Source organism: Thalassophryne amazonica, chromosome 16, assembly GCF_902500255.1.
Source record: "Thalassophryne amazonica chromosome 16, fThaAma1.1, whole genome shotgun sequence".
Lineage (NCBI taxonomy): Eukaryota > Metazoa > Chordata > Actinopteri > Batrachoidiformes > Batrachoididae > Thalassophryne > Thalassophryne amazonica.
The window spans coordinates 51151436-51169361 of NC_047118.1; the positions used below are offsets into that span (position 1 = coordinate 51151436).

General features: G+C 40.0%; 1 protein-coding gene across 1 annotated transcript in view; it reads left to right on the forward strand.

Moving 5' to 3' along the window:
• The window catches only part of abca3b (ATP-binding cassette, sub-family A (ABC1), member 3b), a 70055-nt gene that overhangs the window by 25863 nt on the left and 26266 nt on the right, over window positions 1-17926 (forward strand). The window contains exons 5-17 of the mRNA XM_034189531.1: window positions 2754-2919; window positions 3619-3878; window positions 3975-4091; window positions 7344-7464; window positions 8343-8516; window positions 8672-8853; window positions 10811-10957; window positions 11154-11283; window positions 11377-11531; window positions 12802-12957; window positions 13069-13279; window positions 15603-15753; window positions 16204-16302. Of these exons, the coding sequence (XP_034045422.1) occupies window positions 2754-2919; window positions 3619-3878; window positions 3975-4091; window positions 7344-7464; window positions 8343-8516; window positions 8672-8853; window positions 10811-10957; window positions 11154-11283; window positions 11377-11531; window positions 12802-12957; window positions 13069-13279; window positions 15603-15753; window positions 16204-16302 (2069 nt within the window). The remainder of the gene's footprint in view (window positions 1-2753; window positions 2920-3618; window positions 3879-3974; window positions 4092-7343; window positions 7465-8342; window positions 8517-8671; window positions 8854-10810; window positions 10958-11153; window positions 11284-11376; window positions 11532-12801; window positions 12958-13068; window positions 13280-15602; window positions 15754-16203; window positions 16303-17926) is intronic.

Consider the following 17926-nt stretch of genomic DNA (forward strand, 5'->3'; position numbering starts at 1 on the left):
ACCTCTTACAAACGTTGTATTACAGACAAGAAACTACAATCGACTAAAACATTTTTTTCCTCACAAAATAAGACGTGCTGTATTCTTTATAAATTACATCCTGACGTGTAGCACAGCCAGCTGTAAGAGTTCAGCTCAGATATATGGAAATTCATTCATGCCCATAATGTCTGAAAGGAAATGCTTTTGACATAAACTACAGATTTTGTTTATTCCTATTTATGTCCAGAGATCAAGGATCCACCATGTAGAGTTTATTATGTCCAAAGTTTAAGGATCCAGTGATCAATTTCATATTTATTTAATTTAACACTCAATAAAATGTTGTTCAGTTTCAATTTAATTGGCTTATAAAACGCCAAATCACAACAATCACGTCTCAAGGCACCTCACATAGAACAGTTCAACATAAAAATAAATAAATAAAAATAAAAAATTTCAAATACATAATTAAAAACAAAAGTAAAAGAATAAAACACATAAAAAATAAAAAATATTCTAAGTTAAGAGAATAAAAATAGGCTTCAAGTCTTTACTTAAAGATGTCCACGGACTCCGACTGCCTCACGGTCGCAGGAAGACCATTCCACATAGCGGGTGCACGATAAGAAAAAGCTCTTTGACCTGTTGACATAGAAAACCTGTAAAGCCTACTTGTAATACACAAAAAATTCACAAGAGGAATCGATAAGCGGAATCGATAATGGTATCGATATCAATAAATCTTATCGATACCCATCCCTAATAAACACAGGGGCGAAGTCGAGGATCATTGACATGCCAGTCTGCAACATCGGCACTGGCGAGGCGATTTTCAATACACTTGATGAAGTTCTGAGGTATGTTTTATTTTGTTCATTATATTTGATTTATTTTTCATGATTTTATTAATGTATTTCCATTAGTGACACACAGTTCTTGTTTCTGTAAAAAAAATAACTAAATTTGACACGTTCAGTTCTATAAAATTCAGCTTGACGCATGAATACTAGATCTCTATTGTTTTAAATTCAACTGTGGATGAAATACTAATGATCCTGACTTCAATGTCATTGTGGCAACTCATAATATGTGGACAAAAACCCAGTTATATGATACCGCTATGCGGTTGTGTGTACTGGAATAAAACTGATTTTGGTGCGATTTGGAGATTATAAGGATTTTGTGTTGATTTTATGGATTTTCTCACTGGGTTATACAGGTGGACCCTCAAAGGAGTTGACATGTATGAAATTCATAATTGTCAAAAAAGATTAAATTTCTTTCATATTTGAGAGGGTTATGTAGGATGGTATCCTTTATCTGTAATTTGATCCAGATTACAGATTTTTGTGGCAATTTAATGTATATTTACATAATGTATATATATAATGGCCATTTAATGTATATTTTACATTTTTCTTAGTCATATGTGCCCTGATCACTGTCATGTTTGAAAGTGAGGTGCAGACAGGCACTCACTATCGCCTGAAAAAGTGCCTCACTCACTCATTTTTCTGTTATGGATTTACTTACACCACCAAAATTGTATGGCGGTTCCAATTTTATGGCTGTTTGTCTGTCTTCCAGTTATCATTTGGAAACCAAGTACCAAAAAGCAATTCCAAATTGTGCATAGTAGAGATAACCAATGTTCTGTGAACATGATCTGAAAAAGAATTCAGAAACTGAAAAAGTTTGGGGAAAAAAACCCCTGACAACACCACAAAAAAACGTGGATTCAAGTGTATGAACTAAATACATACACCTGGCATTTGATCACATCTAATTTAGCTTGTGAAAAGCCACTTCTAACAGGATTTGGTGACCTTGAATTTTTTTTTTCCCTAAGGTAAAATGTTGTGGAATTGGAAACTATTGTTGGTGGAGGTTTGAGCTCTGTGAGCGCGGTGCTCTAGTTCTAAAATGTGATTGTAATCATTGTTCAGACTAAGTCGATGTAAGTTTCCTTTCTTTGCATTTTTCCTCTTAATCTGTGTTTAATGCCTCATGTTTCAGAGCTCAGTGTGTGCTAGTTTAAAGGGAGCACATACAGTATGTATTACTAGTAATACAAGTTTGGTCACATTATTCTGCCGTCTCATATGCTAATCGTTTATCTGGGAAGGGTCAGCGGAACAACTACAGTAACCTTAGAGTGCAAAACCTGCTCCTTACATGCAAATTATTTTTTGTTGTTTCAGTTATACCCTAATACAACCTCAAATCAGAAAATGTTGGAACGATATGGAAATTGCAAAAGCAAAAAGCAGTCACCCCCAGTGATTCATTTACTTCTGTTTCATTGCAGACAATATGAACCAGAGATATTCATGTGTAGTCAACTTAATTTCATTTGTTAGTATACTCCGTTCCTGCATTTAAGGCCTGCAACACATTCCAAAAAAGAAAAATTAGGCAAGGGTTTGTTATTCTAAATATGACTAAATCATGACTTTCGCAGGCAGTTTTCTTCAGACAAGTCAGAGGATGAATACATGAACATTTCCAAGTCACTGAATATGTCTTGGACTTCATTTACATCAAAATACAAACAGTATGGTACTGTGTGGTAAATCTGTGTCAAGTAGGCAATTCTCAAAAATTGATTGAACCTGCTGAAAAGAGAGAAATGAGCAAAGCCACTAAAACACCCAAACAACCCCGAGAGTATTCCTTTCTTAATCTTGAATTCACACCTTTCCACTTCTCCTGGCTTTCTAATTAAATGTAACACTTGAATTCCTGTTTTCATTTGTTTTCCTCATAAAAAGGTGAGTTATCACCTGCGTTTCCCATACACGCCACGCTGTGCTCCTCTCCCAGAGAGTTCCGAGCTCAACCCCAACAGTGACCTGGACTGGCACACGCACAGTCTGTTTCCACTCCTCCAGCTGCCAGGTCCCCGGGAGCAGTTTAACCAAGAGGGAGGCACACCTGGTGAGAAAGTTTTTCATTCAGTCCCCCGGACTTTCTCAGTCTTCCTCCTTTCTGTCTCTTTGTCTTGTCACGTTCTTCCTTTTTTCTTTCATCGTCAGTGTGAGAAAATCAAGACATTTTTAAATTCTAAACAGCTGGACTTGATTCTTATTTTTGACGCCTTTGTTGCTACTCATCTGAGATATGAATAGAAATAGTCTTATCGAGTGAGAATGCTTTTATCTATAATGGAGGAATTGAACCAAAAAATATGGGCACAAATCACAAAGCAGGATATTAAAAAATGGTTATTTACAGGATGAAAAGTGGAATAAATCTGAAATTTGGCAACTGCTGAACTGTGATGGGGCAGTAAAGATTATTCAAGGGTGAAGACAGAAACAATGCCAAGCAAACTGACAGAGACTGATATACCAGTGCTGATGAAGGGAAAGTCATCAGGTGTGTGATTACAAGCAAGATGCAGGTGTGAAGACAAATCAAATGGTTGTAGTAATATAATAGAGAAGGAAAACAGATGCTTGAACTCAATGAGGAGTAACCAAAACAATGCTCACAACTATATAAATAAAACAGGTGGGTGAAGCGTTACAGCAGTGCAATAGTGCACCTTTAAAAACGTCATTTCATGGAAGTTATTTAATGCCAGTTTTACATTGTTCTCCTCACTTGAGGGTTACTACCTTCTTCTTCCTTCAGGTTATTACCGAGAGGGCTTCCTGGCAGTGCAGCATGCGGTTGATCGAGCAATCATGCGTGCCTATAACAGAAGTGCTGCTGACTCCCTGTTCGCCTCGATCACAGTGCTCCTGTCACGCTTTTCTTACCCTGCATATACATATGATGTCTTCATCCTGGCTATTCAGAGTCAACTACCCTTGGTATTGGTGCTCAGCTTCACCTACACAGCCCTCAATATAGTCCGAGCTGTGGTGCAGGAAAAGGAAAGGAAACTCAAGGTACGGCCATGTCTCTGTGGGTAGCACTTGCCTGAATCAGTAGATTGATTCGTCATTGCTGCATTATTTTTTCTTCTTTTTCTTTGTACATCATAGGAGTACATGAGGATGATGGGTCTCAGTAACTGGTTGCACTGGAGCGCCTGGTTTCTCATGTTCTTCCTCTTCCTCTCTGTTTCAGTCTTCTTTGTTACACTGCTTCTCTGCATTCATGTAAGTTTGACAAATAACTGGTACTTTGCCTGCATTTCATTTTACAGTGCCTCTTCAATGTAACCAAGCGGATTCCTGGAAAACAGGAAAGCACTACATTTGAACAGTTATAGATACTGCAGATCTATTCATGAGACCAGTACTAGCCAAGCTGTAACTCTAAAGTATACAATAGCAAAAAGGCCTATTGTACATGTGCCTGCCTGAACAAGCCCAGACATGTTCCACTATGCCAACATTCCTGTTGAACTCAGTATATAAAACAACAACTGCAAATGATTTTAAAATTCAATTTATTTGTATAGTGCCAGTTCACATCATCAGTCACCCCAAGGTGCTTCACAGAGGTAAGGTCTAACCTTACACTGCCTCCTCCCCCCACACCCAGAGCAAGCACATAGGCAACAACAGTAAGGAAAATGCCCTCAGGCCTTTGTAGGATAAAACCTCAAGCAGACCAGACTCAGAAGGAAAGGTGCCAACATGCCAACCTTGACTTGGGAAGTAAGCTACATTGGATTGTATCCTGTTCAGAGGGAGTCAGATTCTCATCCGCTTCACACCATGAAATCCAACGGTATGCACCAGAAACTTTGGGCTTCAGGACCTTCATAGTATTTACTACAATCCAGATTCAGGTCTTTCCCCTATTCTAATCACTTGTTTTGAATGTCAACAAGTGATTTTCCTGTTAAAAGGTTTGTTGCATGTGCTCTCGGTAATTGCACAATCAGGTGTACCACTAGTGTTTCACTTTTGGCGAAAAATGAAATTCAGTATAATGCTTAATAGTTTGTTTCACAATGATAACATCCCAAGGGATCTTCATGCAGAATTTCATGAGCAAATACCATTTAGATTTTTTTCGGTGACAGACTGAGTGCTTGATCCTTGTGAACAAAAACAGGTACTACGGAGACTACATTAGGTTTGTGAAGAACTCTTTTATTCCAAAAAGTTACACACCAAAGCATTGGAAATGGTGTTATTTCTGTGTCCTATAATGTGAGTCAAAAGACTGGACCAAAATTTCTGCTGTAAAACCTCCACCATAGTTTTACAAGCGATTCCAGTATAGAGCTACTACTACGGAGACTACAAGGCTCTACGGAGACTACATTTGGTACAAATTGTCATTCTTGAGGTACTAAAAATAAATATATCACTTCCAATTTCTAGATCATGGTTGAGACGAAGACACTCTAGTGAAATATATTGGTATCATTCCTGCACCTAGTGTTGCCTCTCTGTGAGTATGCTACTACGGAGACTACAATATTTTGGGGGACATCCACATACCTGATTATGTGAATTTCCCAGAAGTTCCAGCAATAAAACTGAAACAAATTACTAGCACTGTTACTTACCTAATGCCATAGGTATTAAAGGCACTGCGCTGTGGTGGTTTGAATCATATTTATCTAATAGATTACAATTTGTTCATGTAAATGGGGAATCTTCTTCACAGACTAAGGTTAATTATGGAGTTCCACAAGGTTCTGTGCTAGGACCAATTTTATTCACTTTATACATGCTTCCCTTAGGCAGTATTATTAGATGGCATTGCTTAAATTTTCATTGTTACGCAGATGATACCCAGCTTTATCTATCCATGAAGCCAGAGAACACACACCAATTAGCTAAACTGCAGGATTGTCTTACAGACATAAGGACATGGATGACCTCTAATTTCCTGCTTTTAAACTCAGATAAAACTGAAGTTATTGTACTTGGCCCCACAAATCTTAGAAACATGGTGTCTAACCAGATCCTTACTCTGGATGGCATTACCCTGAACTCTAGTAATACTGTGAGAAATCTTGGAGTCATTTTTGATCAGGATATGTCATTCAAAGTGCATATTAAACAAATATGTAAGACTGCTTTTTTGCATTTACGCAATATCTCTATAATTAGAAAGGTCTTGTCTCAGAGTGATGCTGAAAAACTAATTCATGCATTTATTTCCTCTAGGCTGGACTATTGTAATTCATTATTATCAGGTTGTCCTAAAAGATCCCTGAAAAGCCTTCAGTTAATTCAAAATGCTGCAGCTAGAGTACTAACGGGGACTAGAAGGAGAGAGCATATCTCACCCATATTGGCCTCTCTTCATTGGCTTCCTGTTAATTCTAGAATAGAATTTAAAATTCTTCTTCTTACTTATAAGGTTTTGAATAATCAGGTCCCATCTTATCTTAGGGACCTCATAGTACCATATCACCCCAATAGAGCGCTTCGCTCTCAGACTGCAGGCTTACTTGTAGTTCCTAGGGTTTGTAAGAGTAGAATGGGAGGCAGAGCCTTCAGCTTTCAGGCTCCTCTCCTGTGGAACCAGCTCCCAATTCAGATCAGGGAGACAGACACCCTCTCTACTTTTAAGATTAGGCTTAAAACTTTCCTTTTTGCTAAAGCTTATAGTTAGGGCTGGATCAGGTGACCCTGAACCATCCCTTAGTTATGCTGCTATAGACTTAGACTGCTGGGGGGTTCCCATGATGCACTGTTTCTTTCTCTTTTTGCTCTGTATGCACCACTCTGCATTTAATCATTAGTGATCGATCTCTGCTCCCCTCCACAGCATGTCTTTTTCCTGGTTCTCTCCCTCAGCCCCAACCAGTCCCAGCAGAAGACTGCCCCTCCCTGAGCCTGGTTCTGCTGGAGGTTTCTTCCTGTTAAAAGGGAGTTTTTCCTTCCCACTGTAGCCAAGTGCTTGCTCACAGGGGGTCGTTTTGACCGTTGGGGTTTTACATAATTATTGTATGGCCTTGCCTTACAATATAAAGCGCCTTGGGGCAACTGTTTGTTGTGATTTGGCGCTATATAAAAAAAAAAATTGATTGATTGATTGACTTGTGTAGGTGGTGCGAGTGTGTGTATATGCATGTATGGGCGTATGTAGTATATATTTATATATACGAGTCTGATTATGAACATAGGTTATTGTGTATGTATATACATGCGATTTGATGTTTGTATTAACACTTAAGAATAGATGTGTGTGCTGACTTTGATATTCTGGTCGCTCTTGGTGGAATGTCTGAAAATAAAATATTCATTCATTCATTCCAAATACTACCCTCACAAAAAAAAACCCAAAAACAAACAAAAAAACCTAAAGTTAACAATAATTCTTTCTCACTCATGGAACAAGGGTCAGATGTGTGGTATTTTTGAAAGGTAGCTTCAGGTTATGAGTGCTATAAATGTGTTCAAAACAAGACAAATAAGCATTGGAAACCTATGTTTTAGGTGAGCTCGAACGGTGCAGTGCTGACCTACAGTGACCCCACCTTGGTCTTTGTCTTCCTGCTAGTCTTCGCTGTGGCCACCATCAACTTCAGCTTTATGATCAGTGCCTTCTTCTCACGAGGTGGGCTTTCTTCTGGCTGTTTTTACATTTTTGTGAAAGATTTGGTTCAATCATAATCTATTTTTGACTGAGTGCATTGCATGTTCTTCACTGTCAAGACAGCCAAACTGCACGCACGCACACACATACACACACACACAGCAGTTTTCCAACTGATACAGATGCTCACAGCTGTTTATGATGCCTCACACACACACACACACACACACCAATGTCAGGGTGCTGCCATGCAGGGCGCTCAGCTTCACACGGAGCAATGTGGGGATGAAGGACCTTGCTGGGGAGCACTCTAATGAGGTTACTGTCTGGCAGGAAATTGAACAGAGGATTCTCTCTCACAAGTCTTGTGTTTCTTAGCTCTCAATTGGATGAACACACCTGTTAATTAGCAGTGGGTGGAGCAGTGAGAGTTGAAAACATGGAGGTGTTGGTGGGCAAAGTTCAGCTAATCCGATAACCGATAATTTTCAAAGCTAATCTTTTTGCTAGTGGAGTAGCTTTTCAGATAACTTTTAAAACCATCAGCGGACCAATTATCTTCTTGATTTTCTTATTGGTTCTTTTGCTATTATGACAATAAACCTGAGTGCAAAATCAGCTTTTAAAGAAGGGTTATGGTTGGTGTTTTCAAGCTGTCTCTCTCTCTCTCTCTCTCTCTGTGTATTATGGTTAGTCTGTCATTCTTCTACTACAACTGTTCATCTGTCTTATTTCTTCACCTTCATATGAACAACACACACATTTTCTGACACTTGTCAAAAGCCTAGAATCACACCATGATTTAACTGTCAGCGATTATTGAGCTCCAGCAATACGTCGTAAATGCAATGAGGTACAGCTGCATTTTCCTCTAACTTGTCTTTTACATCTGTTTTCAGCGAATGTAGGAGCAGCAGCAGGCGGCTTCATTTATTTCCTGAGTTACCTGCCTTACTTGTTCCTGTGGCCTCGCTACGACTTGCTGAGCCATTCCCAGAAAGTGTCAGCCTGCCTTATCTCTAATGTGGCCATGGCCATGGGTGCTCAGCTCATAGGAATGTATGAAGGCAAAGGTAAAAAATTCAGAGTATAGTCAAAGTGGATGTTATCATTATAAGTAGTTGAGGATACTGGATCTGAAGCCACCTCATGGTGGATTATTTTATCTCTCCGTATTTCAGTTAAATCAGTCTGTTTCTACAAATTTTGGGCTTTACCTTTGTTGCAGGCATAGGAATCCAGTGGAGTAACCTGTTTGAATCTGTCACGGTGGATGACGACTTCACCTTGGCCCAGGTCTTGACCTTGCTGCTTTTTGATGCCCTGCTCTATGGGCTGGTGGCCTGGTACATGGAAGCAGTTTTTCCCGGTGAATATGGGGTGCCTCTTCCGTACTACTTCTTTGTACTGGTATGTTTCACAAATGATTAGCTACAGATGCACATGCTGACACATATTTGCGCGGAATACAGTTGTCCCTCACTTATCGCGGGAGTTACGTTCTAAAAATAGCCCGCAACAAGCGAAATCCGCAAAGTAGTCAGCATTATTTTTTACATTATAGACGTTTTAAGGCTGTAAAACCCCTCACTGCACACTTTATACACTTTTCTCAAACAGGCATTAACATTTTCTCACTTTTCTCTCGTGTGTAAACACTCTCAAAGTTCAAACCTTAGTAGAAAAATAAGACCAACTTGTTTTCAGGCCCAAATATTTTTTGAGAAATAAAAATAGAATGTTTTTCTACAAATAATTATGATGGCTTTTAGAACTAACGAATTTAATTTTAACGATCAACCTACGAGGTTGGACACATAAGAAATTATTAATAGTGACTGACCAGTATTTCACAGTTCCTCTGACCGCGCCTCTTTGTCCTGGCACCGCTCCGCTGTCGTGTCTTTTTCCACTGAGTCACACCTCGGTGCAGGTGTCTTTTTCCGAGTGAAGAACACAGTTATGGGTAGTTGTTGGCGCTCTTTTTTCTTCTGGGCGAGAAGATTCTTATAAACAGACACGCAGAACACAATGCACGTACTCTCCCTTCGCGGTACAATGCGCTGTAAAAAAAAAAAGCATGCAAAGGTACATCTAGGTTTTGGAGCAACACATGCTGCCATCCAAGCAGTGTCTTCTGTATTCTGTTTTTATTTACATTTTACACAACGTCCCAACTTCATTGGAATTGAGGTTGTATTTGTAAAGCACTTTAAGTGTTTGATGCAGATGGAAAAGTGCTATATAAATGCAGTTCATTTACCATTTGATGATGACGCCCCCCAAGCCCTTGCCCCAGTCATTGCATCTACATTAAAATAGCCAAATGGCCTCCTTGTGAGTGCATGTTTATGGCTCGATTACACAGAAATTGGGGAGAGCTGACATTTGCAGTTTGATATGGTTATGTATTTTGGGTCAAGGATGAATGCTGCTTAAAACTGCCAAATATTTTTGAGAATTAGTAATTTTAGCTAATAAGTATGGACGTTGTGCTGCAATGCACCATGGGAGTTTGGGGTTTTGGGGTTTTAAATGTTATTGTGGTTCATGCTAGTTTAACAGTGTTGTTAGTGTTATTGATTTGTGTTGTGTGGTTCAATTGGTTTAGTCAGTTTAGTTAAGTGTCATGTTGCTGTTACCATGACTGAGCTAAGTGCATGTTGCTGGTACCATAAAGAATTTCACAGAAAAATACTTGTGTACTTTTCTGTGAAATTTTTTTAGCCACCGCCTCTTTGCAGGACTGTAGTAGGATTCCATAAATAATGCACACATCACTTTAGCTTTTGCTGTCAGTGAAAGGGTAGAATTATAGGTAAGACATTGTAGTCTTTCCCACTGCTTACTAGTCTGAACCTGGAAAGAGAAAAAATAAATATGCGCCAGCTTCAGGACAACTGGTCCACCAAGTGTAACACTCCCATGGTTCAAAAACATCACAATTTTGTAATGTTAGTAATGGCCTACCATCTGGGGCTATATTGTGTCTTAAAAACAAGAACTGAGAAGATGTCACTATTTTACAGTTGTTTTTTGTTGTTGGTTTTTTTAAAAGACTTCCATCATACAGGATTACTTTCTGTTAAAGAACAAATCTTGTAAACCAGTGTTAACAGGGACAGTAATGTATTCCCAAGAGAGCCGTCTTTGTGCTGGAATAGTGAAAGTGGTGAACAGCATGGTCATGGTGATGAGATTGTGATGCACTTCTGTCCATTGTGTGTGTATTAGTAGGAGATATTGTATTAACGGTGTCACCGTGCACTGATTTCTCACCCCTGAAATATTTTTCAAAACTGACAACAGAATTGTAAAGTATTGTAACATTTTTTGTAATTTTCATCCTACTCTCAAACCTTGACAGCCTTCATACTGGTGCAGCAGCCCACGAATGGCTTTGGTGAAAGAGAAAGAGGAAGAAGAAGATGCAGAAAAGGCTCTGAAAGGAGAATTTATAGAAGAAGAACCAGCTGGATTAGTCTCTGGGATCAAGATTAAACACCTTGCTAAGGTGAGGAGACAGCTCCTGGCTCATAGGTTCAGCATGTTCCATTTCTGTAGGTTGAAAATGGCAGATGATTTCAACAAACGTAGCCAACCATTACAGATTGCACTGTATAAGAAGGCTACTCCATTGTGTTACATATGTTTTTGTAGATCATTTGTGAATTATTGTTGTTGTTCTTTGGGTGTTATTGCCCCTTCAGGAGTTCAAAGTGGGCAATCAAACACGGCAGGCTGTGCAGGATCTTACGATGAACATGTTTGAAGGACAGATCACAGTGCTCTTGGGACACAATGGAGCTGGGAAAACCACCACATTGTCCATGCTAACTGGTAACTTAAACATGCAGAACAAGTACAGGACCAAGGAAGCATTGCAACCACCTGATTTATGTGAACTCCCCTGTTTTCTTACTTGTGTTTCAGGTCTGTTCCCTCCCAGCAGTGGCAGGGCCTACATCAACGGCTATGACATCTGTCAGGATATGGCTCTGATTAGACGCAGTCTTGGACTCTGTCCTCAGCATGATGTGCTGTTTGATAACCTTACTGTCAGGGAACACCTTCTCTTTTACACACAGGTACGCACAAAGCCATTAACAAGAACATATGGCATCTAAAAAGTGGTTTTATAAACTTACTGTCATGATTTTGTTCCCAGCTGTTATTTATTTTTTCAAGTAATGGTTTAAAATGACTTAGGGGCCTTTGTTGGTGTGGAAACGTTTCATGGCTTTGTGATCAGCGCATGCCCTGATTGTAGCACTTGAGAAGCTGAGTGACAAGTTTAGAGTATCTGGGTTTTTGATTGCCCTCCATCAAGACTAAAATTCAGGTTTTCAGCCACTTCCTACACTTGGCCATCTGAACTTTATCTGTATGCAGTCAAAGTGCCAAACTTGTCGAGAGTCACTTTTCTCAACAGGGCCATTTGTGTTTCTGGGTCTGTGGTCTTTGAGATTGGGAGATGGCTGGGAAAAGCTTGTGAATTTGTGAGGTCCCTAGACAAAAGTGTTTAACAATACTAATACTTTTGCAGCAGAATGAAGGTCCACGTCTTTTGTGTCTTGGTGCTTCCTGTTTGGTTGTTGAAGCGGCAACTGGATGTCTTTGGTCCTCAGTGTCTTTGGAGGATCCTTGGGTACAGATGGAATGCTGAACACTTTCTTAGGGAGGCTTTATGAGGTACACAACTTGCATTGTGCGGGAACGTGAAATGCCCAGCGAGCAGGTTTCTCAGTGTTGTGTACCCCAGCAAACTTGATGACTGCATTATACTCTGATTGTAGTGGCCTAAATTTCACAGAAGTGAATATCATGGCCTACATTCTCCTGACCAGAGGGGAACATGTGGGTAGGGAAGCTGATAGAATAGCACTTGATTGGCTTTTATTGGCACACTAATTACGGTAAATGGGTTGCACTTAAATTGCACTTTCATGGTGATGGAGATTAAGGAATTTGCTCAGGGGCCCTTCATGATTTTTCAGCCTGATGTGGGTTTGAAGTAAGGATGCTCTGGTCACAAGCCCACTGCTTTGTTACTCCTCCTCCAAGTTGCTTCTGCTGTGTAGTTGAGCTCTTTACACAGCAGCACAGCACCGTGCGTGTGTGTTGACGGGGGCGGTTGACGGTGTGAATGTGAAGTATTGTAAAGCACTTTTAGCATCTGATGGATGAAAAAAGTGCGATAGAAATGTAGTAGATTTATCATTTATTTGCTATAAAGGCGATATGTGTCCGTCCGTCCATCCATTTACAGTCAGTTTGATAAAAGGAGAATGTCAGCATATTTGAAAAGGTCAGCAGTGTGGCCTTTTCTACTCGGTGTGTCTTTGGCTTTCTGTCCAGTTGAAAGGCTTCTCCAAAGACAAGATTCCAGATGAGGTGGACCGGATTCTCCGGATCTTGAACCTTGAGGACAAGCGACAGGCTCGCTCTAAGACCCTCTCTGGTGGCATGAAGAGAAAACTCTCCATCGGCATTGCCCTCATTGGAGACTCGAAGGTAAGGAATTGGATTTTGATTGACTGTTTTCCTACCATCGTTCTCTTTATCCCATCTATTCCTGAAGGTTTTATCCACCTCTTATTTCTTGGTAACCATACCTATCAACAGGTAGTGATGTTAGATGAACCCACATCTGGTATGGACCCAGCAGCGAGACGGGCCACCTGGGACCTTCTGCAAGGTGAGAAGAGCGGTCGCACCATCCTGCTCACCACGCACTTCATGGACGAGGCTGACCTGCTCGGTGATCGCGTCGCCATCATGGCGGGTGGGGAGCTGCAGTGCTGCGGTTCTCCTCTCTTCCTTAAAAACAAATATGGTGAGTGAAGATGAGAGTAAAATGTGGAATAGCTGCATAAGGTAGAAAATGTTGACATCATGATTAGGGTTGAGCCGGATACTCGTTGAAGACGAGTATCTGGTACGGATGAAGCATTTTTGACGAGCACGAGGATGATACGAGTAAAACTCATCAATATTTGTGCTCGTGCTGAAGGAAAATTCTCACTGGCTAACTGACTGTCTCTGTGATTGGCCATTCACATACATACCCCCCCCCCCACACACACACACACAGACACATCTCTCTGAAGCCTTTTGCACACACACAGACAGGATCTCTCTCTGTGCTTGGCTTGATTCTACCTCACGTTGCTCTGTCAGCAGCTCGCCTCTTTTTCGATTTGTATGATATTTAAAGTCACTTGGTGAACTTGTTCCGTATCGTACGCGGTGCATTTGACAAGACAGAGGTGAAAACGGCTCGTGTTGCGTCGGTCACTGCCTCCACTCCCGTCGGGTTTTTTATTTATTTATTTTTTAACCGTTTGTTTGCTCTTCGTTTTGTTGGTGATATAAAGTCAGTTGGAAAACTTTGCTCGAACTGAACGCGGTAGTTTTGAGAAGAATACAGTGAACAAGGCTGGCATATAATTTCCCTGTTTGCTATCACTGGATGTTTGCATGAATCACCAAGTTCACACAGATCATTAAAAAATAAACACTCTTACAGATCACTTACACACATACACACATATAGCTGAACACACAAAGTAGCCTATATTATTTTTTATTGAATATGGCTACATGCAGTATCTGACACTTTCTCACTGCAATTCATAAAAATAAATTGGTCAGTCGAACAACCTCTCTGCCTCTCACACAGTCACACACACATGCACACACAGACAGACAGTCATGCACACGCACACACACACACACACCTTGATCAATATTGTTTAACTTTGTGTAGAAAAAATGCCAAGAACGTTAGGTAGTAAAAATAAATAAATTGAAAACAAAAATCAGTTTGATCATAGAATAAAAAAGAAAGTTGTGTTGAGTATGACAACTCTTGTTCATACATAGTAGTTCATAATTTCCTACTACATTGAATGTCAATTCTATGGCTGTTCTGTTATTCATTCATACACTTAAGAATATTTATGTTCTGAGTTTATCAAAAACTTATTCTGTAAAATAGTTCCTTTACTATTGTAATCAAAAACATTGAATCTCAATTCTGAGGCTGTTCTGTAAATATTTATTCATACACTTAAGAATATTCATGTTCTGAGTTCATAAAAAAAGTTGTTCTGTAAATGGTTCTCTTAGTTTTGTGATCAAAATCATTGATTTGAATCTCAATTTTGAGGCTATTCTGTAAATAGTTTTCAAATAAACAATAAATATAGCAACTTCTGATCAATCCATATTAATTTCAGACTTAAAATAATGTATTGATTTAAGCCCCAGCCATTTTGTGTTAAACCACGCCCACTTCCGGTTTAGGCTCCGCCCACTATGAGTGCAGATACAGATAATTTAGATGGTTGAACAGATACAGATAGTGGTGTACTCGCTCATCCCTAATCATGATGATTTGTTGCTCAGTATGCAGCATGCTTGACAAAAGAAAGTCATCCTCCTGCAAGGTAGCCTTGTTAATATTATGAGCACTGTGCTCAAGTTATTGGATCCTGTTTCCCACCTGCTGCAAAGCAGTGCACTATGCAGCAGAAGTGTCATTTCTTGTTTCCACCTGGCCAATGCAGTTGTATTTTTCACACCTAGTGGTCATGTTCCTTAACTCTCTGAGGTTTGATGGACACACTGGTGAATCCAACTCATTTTTCTCAACTCAAGAAGAAAATGATTGTATCATAGGCCACCAAAAACCAGGTTGAAAGTTGAACAGTTTGTGTGCAGAAAACACCTCTGTTCTCATTTCACCATCAAAACGCCCGTTCTTTCTAAAGGTTTTGATCAATTACAGTCTGGTTTTTCTCATGTTATGCCCAAAACATGCCCATAACTAATTAAGTTACTAAATGTCATTCATTTCTGCCCAGCACCATACTTGCATTTAGAGGATGTCCCATTTAAATAGTGATGCTATGGGCACCATTGATCAAACAAGACAATATAGTTTTTTTCTTGTTTGATAAGGAACATTTACTGCATATAAACAGTGGTGATTTGCTAGAAATAACATCCTGCCCAGTATTTTTTTCCCCCACTCATCACTAAAAATTGGTCATGAGTAAAAGATGAAATGTAACATCTTTGTTAAGGATGGCTGTCTGCGATCATTTACTTTGATTATAGTAAATATTCATGTCTGTACTTGCCATTGTTCACAGGTGCTGGCTACCATATGGTGATAGTAAAAGATGCCTTTTGTAACGTGTCTGAGATCACACGCCTCGTGCATATGTACGTTCCCAACGCTATGCTTGAGAGCAGTGCCGGAGCCGAACTCTCTTACATCCTGCCGAAGGAAAGCACCAGCAAGTAAGTCCATCGCTTCTTCAGATACACAGTCAATACTTAGAAAAACTGCAAGGAGTTTGCAAGGTGTTTGGATGACCTACTGGACTGTAAATCTACTTTGCTTAAGCAAGAAACAGAACTGGTCCAGTTCAGTGTGTGTACAGTGATCGATTCATGAACATGACCTCTGAAACCTTACAGAGTAGAACTAGCCAATAGTGAAAGTACAAACACAAATAACACTAATGTTAAATGTAAGACTCTTAGTAAATACAGAGCGCAGTTCATAAAAAAAGAAAAAATTTTATCTTGTCAGATGCATATGCTGAGTCAATAATCTGGATACGCCTCTAAGGTTGACCTGCATCAAAAAAAAAAAAAAGAGACCTGAACTGGAAAACTGTAGGGTACCCGACACTGACCTGGTTTGTAAAAAAATGATCCCATGCTCTTTGTGTCATCTTGTCTCAGGTTTGAGCTGCTGTTTGCTGAGCTGGAGATGAACAGAGAGGAGTTGGGCATCGCCAGCTATGGTGCTTCAGTGACGACTATGGAGGAGGTTTTCCTCAGGTAGGTAGAAATAAATTCCACTGCCCTCCTAAGTGTGATATCCTGGAGGCCTCTGTACTGCTGGGACGTGCATTTTCATTGTTGCAGCAACTTGAGTTTATGGGCACACAGGAATGATTGTGGTGAGAAAATGTTAATGCAACAGAGGGCTCCTTGTATAGTTAAAACCACGGGTTGGAGGAATGAGTTTTAGAATATGAATTACTACGCACTGTGTACTAACGGCAACAGTTATCGGCTTTGTTGACATTTTCAAACAGATGCTGTGACAGATTCTGTAAATCCCAGAGTTGCACATTTCAGTCCCAGCTGCCTGCTGCTTCATGTGCCGTTTCTTTTCCCGTCTCTCAGTATGTACATCTGCTACAACAAACACGAGCGTGCATCAGCTGCACACACCTAACACACCGCTAACACAGAATGCTATTTGAACAAATATGAGTGCATAACTTGTCGAGGGTACTGCAGATAATATTATTTACAAGACTTACACCGAAAGTCAGTGTACTGAGGACGGTCAATATTTACACACCAAATAAATGTGACGTCAGCAAGTGCTGAAGTTTGAACAGATATTCAGTATTTTAAAGTCAGTCAACCAATGAACAACCATGGTTTTCCTATGATTTGGAAAACCCCATGGTAGAGTCCATCACCAAAAGCAACCCATGGCTCTTTCACACCTCCGCAGCAGCTCCATGACTCTGTCTGTGAATTTTCTCCCGAGAGGGAGCTTTTTTAAAACATGCTTTTAAGTTGGAAATGTCAGAGGTTTTCAGAGTAGCATTGTGATGTCACTATAGCACCTTTGCAGGCAAACAATCACACGGTGTATCTTCTCTTCATAGTGCAGCAGATAGGCAAAATGATTGTGCATTTTGTGACTAAAACATGAAATTTGGAACATATATTCTAAATTAAGTAATGTTCATTTTCAGATGTGGAGGGTTCGTGGAGCTGACCTCTAATGACCTACAGGGGTCAGTGAAGAATTACACAGGGTTCAAAATTTTAAAATGTTCCAATCATGTTGAAAAGTCACTCACTCACTCATCTTCAGTCACTTATCCGGGATCAGGTTGCGGGGGCAACAGCTCCAGCAGGGGACTCCAGACTTCCCTTTGCGGGGCCACATTGACCACCTCCGACTGGGGGATACCTACGCGTTCCCAGGCCAGTGTGGAGATATGATCTCTTCCCCTTAGTCTTGGGTCTTCCCCAGGGTCTCCTCCCAGATTAATAAATGGAATAGCTTTGTCTGTGTTAATGCTTGGTCTCCAAAGTAGAGGTCAATCAAGGTTGATGTGCATTGGATTCTATGATGTGACATATGTTACCCCATAATATGATAGCCATGACAGATGTGCAAAGTATTCTTTTTTAAAACCCTATTAACTGAGCCAATAATTTGCATCACTTTTTACCAAAACTGGAGAAACTTTATCTTTTGACCCTTGTATAAACTGAAATTGACCTTTGTCCTTGTTTTTGCTGATTTTACCCTGTAACTCCACAACAATTAGTCAAGGATAGTCTAAACTATACCTTTTTGGAATCATTATGATCAGACAGATAACATGATGTCTCTTTCAATATGATTGGAACCTTTTTTAAATTTTGACCC